General features: G+C 42.1%; 1 protein-coding gene across 2 annotated transcripts in view; it reads right to left on the bottom strand.

Annotated features, from left to right (window-relative positions):
* The window catches only part of HEATR5A (HEAT repeat containing 5A), a 125,350-nt gene that overhangs the window by 52,177 nt on the left and 68,848 nt on the right, over window positions 1-4,325 (bottom strand). For both annotated transcript variants that reach the window (XM_019551573.1, XM_019551575.1), the window contains exons 19-21: window positions 3,792-3,951; window positions 1,904-2,093; window positions 1,132-1,301 (exon numbers count right to left, since the gene is read on the bottom strand). In XM_019551573.1, coding sequence (XP_019407118.1) covers window positions 1,132-1,301; window positions 1,904-2,093; window positions 3,792-3,951 — 520 coding nt within the window. The remainder of the gene's footprint in view (window positions 1-1,131; window positions 1,302-1,903; window positions 2,094-3,791; window positions 3,952-4,325) is intronic.

The following is a 4,325-nucleotide window of genomic DNA, read 5'->3' on the forward strand; positions in this document are numbered from 1 at the left end:
AAGAACTACTTCACAGTTAGGGCGGCTAGGAGCTGGAACCAACTTCCAAGGGAAGTGGTGCTGGCTCCTACCCTGGGGGTCTTTAAGAAGAGACCTGATACCTACCTGGCTGGACTCATTTGAGTCCAGTTTTTTTCTCCCGCCCAGGCAGGGGGTTGGACTTGAAGATCTACAAGGTCCCTTCCGACCCTACTTCTATGATTCTATGAATATTTTTAGCAGTACAGTGATCAGAAAAAAAGGACAAAACACCTTAGTACGTGGGCAACCAGAAGTTGCCTTTGGTGCTGAAGATCTTATTGGAAAACATTAACCATGTCTTCTAGAGACAATCAAACAGCTCAATAACTACCAAGAGATATTAACTTTGTGTCTACGTTCCTGAACAGGACTAGATACTACAGAAATGGCTGCTAGCTAAAATGAAGCTGTATAATACAAGAATATTTTAGAAGAGACTGAAAGAAAATCTGAGAAGTGACCGTTAAATGATGCCATTTACTTTCGTGACATGCGTGCAAACTGAAGTGGGACTTTTTATATAGAGTTCTAAGGCTACAATATAATGGCTCACCTGCAGTGCAGAAGTGCCACAAAGAGCAAACTATACTTAGATTTCTTTGTATTATAAGCAATTCCATTATTTTTCAATATTGAACATGGAAAAAGTAATCATTCGTTAATAAGTGAACCTAAACCACTCCCCACAAGAAATTCATAAGAAATACTAGCCAGAAACCTAGAGCAAAGTTTCTAGGTAAAGCCTAGAACAAAAGCACCAAGCTCATAACTTGAAGTCAGTCAAAAGTTGTGCCAGAGAAAGACTGGCAAGATGTGTTATTAGTTGCTATTATAAGGCAGATGTTCTATACTATAGGATCTTGCAAGAAAGAAGGGAAATAGGTAAGTAGTAAGGGGAAGGGAGAGAATGACTGAGCTTATTGGGAAAGACACCAAAACCTCTCAGTGTTAAAGAATGCTTGATTGTAAAAGCACCATTTGGAAAAAACATAGCATTACATTTATTTCAAAAACTGATATCTGCTGTTTTAAAAAACATAGTATGTTCCTAGTCAAATGTTGCAACATTTTAAAATACAGGGAAAAATGCATTTGCAATGTTATACTCACGCATAGGCAGCTGACAAGGCTAGACAAGTTGACATGTCGTGGTGCAAACATATGAAGCTGCTGAAGGCAAGAGATGGCTTGAGCCTGAACGAGGCAGTCAGGATTATCCTGCATCACTGCACAGCCCAGGAGACAGGAAGTTCTTAAGGCTGAAACTGTGGTAGTACTGCCTACAGTTATAATAATAATAATAATAAAAAAAGGGCATTTCAAAATTTTAGCAGTTTCATTTTCCTCTGGAACCACAGTAATCAGCCTTTTCCCCCTCAGATGACACAGATCTCACATGCCCTATTAAAGAATGCTGGAATATATATGAGATTATTCTCTGCTGTCAATGTGTGCAGCACACACAGCTCTATGGCAAAAATCAAAGTATTTATATTTAAATACCCAAATCTGCCTTTTTTGGCACCTGCATTTGAAAAGTCTGCGTCTAATTAAAAAAAAAATGTTTTGGCAAATCTGCTCTCAACTTTTTCATATAAAACCCTCTAAGCATAACAATTCTTGGCCCAATAAGACACTTTTAGAACCAATTGCAGGCAAGGGAAAAAGGTACCTGAAAAAATGCTCATCCTGGAAGTGCAGTAGACACTACACAAGGATTCTGTGAATACATGGTTTAGGAAAAGACCTCTCACATCCCATTTCACAAGTAAGGGGAAATATGCTAAAACTTGTTCCTAGCACACAATTAGTTTTCAAAATTTCAATTAAGAGCATAACCATGTTCTCACTGATAAATCACAAACTTGCTTTGTGTATATACCTTGCAACTCTGGACCCAATGTGGTGATAAGTGCATTTAAACAGCGACCAAGGCTTTGGTGAACTTCAGCATAAGCTGGAGGCACAGTCAACAACAACATGAGAACAAGGGAAAGGGTAGGTTCCACATGGACATGATACAAAGGACCGGCTGAATCTATTATCAGCGTTAGAGCATGCAGTGCCCAAGCCTGTAAAATAAAAGATATTCTCATGTCATATCTAGGTATAATACGATAACCTTATACGCTAGTTTGTAAATTTTGCAATTAAACAAAAATTAACACAGAGATGCACCTAATGCTTTTAAGTATGAGATAAAGACTCGAAGTATGGATTTACTTTGAATATAAAAATGGTGCTGGACAATATTTTAAAGCAGTCTCAATCACTCTTCTCAACTCTTACATGCCATATTGTGCTCCTATGTATTCGAAAGATAGTCGATAGAGCTGACAAACAATAACATTCAGTTAACTTCACAGACCTTATGAGTGTTTTATAATACCCCTCAACTAAAAACCAGAGGCTGAGTACAGATATTCAAAAAGCCTAAGGTGGAATCGATCAAATCTCTGCAGGTTTCTAAGCTGTATAGATAGAATCAGGAGGAAAAAGAACTCACATTTGCTCTTCAGTTGGGGGAGAAAGGCAGATGTCTGCACTGGTGAAGCTAGAAGTCTGGGGGTATTCCTACATGACTCCCAGCATGCCGGAGATTCCTGAAGGCGGCAGAGTACAGCCAAATGGCTGTGCCATCTCTGATTGGCTGTCAGGCACACGAGTCCCCCTGTTGCCCTATCATCTGTCAGACAGCTAGCAGCACACTTGCCCCCACTCAATGGCATGGAGGTTCCTAGACTTTGACCAGCGTAACAGTGTGGGGATCATCTCCAGGTAAGACAGAGGAGGGGAGTAAGCAGGGTTTGTGAGCTGTTGGGGGAGACAGTGCCAGCGGTACACCCCATATTCCCAGGAGGGCCAGCAGGGCACAGAGTGTCCCTACCTTGTCCTCCCAAGCCCTGGACCCTGTGCTGAAGCAGCTCAGGGAAAGACTTGCAGGACTTCCCACCCTGCAGTCAGTGCTTAATTTCTGGCTGAAGTTGTTTCTCTGCAGCTGCAAGGGCATAGCTGCCTGCTCCCCGCCCCCCTGGGACTGGAGCTCATGTCTGCAGAGAAGCAGCTTCAGCACTGGCTTCACATGGCACTGGCTCAGGAGAAGATAAAGGAGGGGGTAGGTGGGGGGAGATCCTTTGAGCCCTTCCTAGAACGGCTTCAGCACAGGGTGCTGGGGCTCAGGACAGGGTAGGGACATGCACCGTGCTCTGCCAACTCGGCCATGAATGCAGGATGTGCTGCTGGCACAGCCTCCCCCAGCAGCTTGCAAGCCCTGCTCCTGGGAATGCAGTTCTGCTTTTGCCCTGGCTGCAGCTGATGACAGAGAGCTCGGGGATGGGGCTGGCTAGGCACTCAACTGGAACAGCTCAGCGGCAGCTCCCAACAAGGGGAGGTTAGCAGGGTACCTGCACAGGCAACTGGGATATGGATGGACAGTGAGCTACCTTGATTTGCGAGCAGATCTGGCACTGATGTTTGATACACTGGCCTAACCTACATCAAGTCTGATATTACATCATTTTCTTGGGGGGGGGGGGGGGGGATCTTAATTCACCTTCAAAACAAATTTAACTCAACCAGTAACATTTTCATGATTCAGGTAAATACACAAGACATTTTTTAAAAAAGGAAATATCAGTTCAGGAATCTTGAATAAGGGCTTGTTATTTAAGCTGAATCTTAAAGGCAAGGAAAACTTTCACTCCCAGGAACCACTGATTCAGACACAAAACTTACAAAGGACAGACAACCTAAGATATATAACAACGCACCTGTACATCTGGAGAAGTACTGTCCTGAGATAAGGTATAAAGGATTCCAACACATGCATTCAGATGTTGTGTAGAGCCTATTCCTCCTAAATATCTATACAGACATCCAAGAGCCAAAGAATGACTTGTTCTTGACACCACATCCCTAGCGGATTTTAGCCTTTTAGTTGTAAGAAAAAGGGGAAATAAAGCTGTTAGAAAATGTGACTTCAAAAAGAGATACTGTTGTGTAATCTACATGCATAGTAAATGATGGTGCTTTAACTTCAGAACAAAAGCAAGAAACATTTTAATAAGTCCTGTTTATGCTGTCAATGTGTAAAGCCATTTTAGTACAATTTATAATCTCTTATTCCAGAGACGCATTAGAATAATCAAGGTGCACTTCTTAATTCAAGTACAATTGAGAGAAGCTCATGGCAGCAGGGGTTTTAACAGCTGGACTCCAACTTCTGAAGGTGCTGTTACAAGTTACTTTTAAAACATTTTAAATCTGTGGAATGTTATGCTCTCAAAGTTGGAACAATTTCAGAG

Source organism: Crocodylus porosus, unplaced genomic scaffold (assembly GCF_001723895.1).
Source record: "Crocodylus porosus isolate Cpor-Errol unplaced genomic scaffold, CroPor_comp1, whole genome shotgun sequence".
NCBI classification, from domain to species: Eukaryota; Metazoa; Chordata; order Crocodylia; family Crocodylidae; genus Crocodylus; species Crocodylus porosus.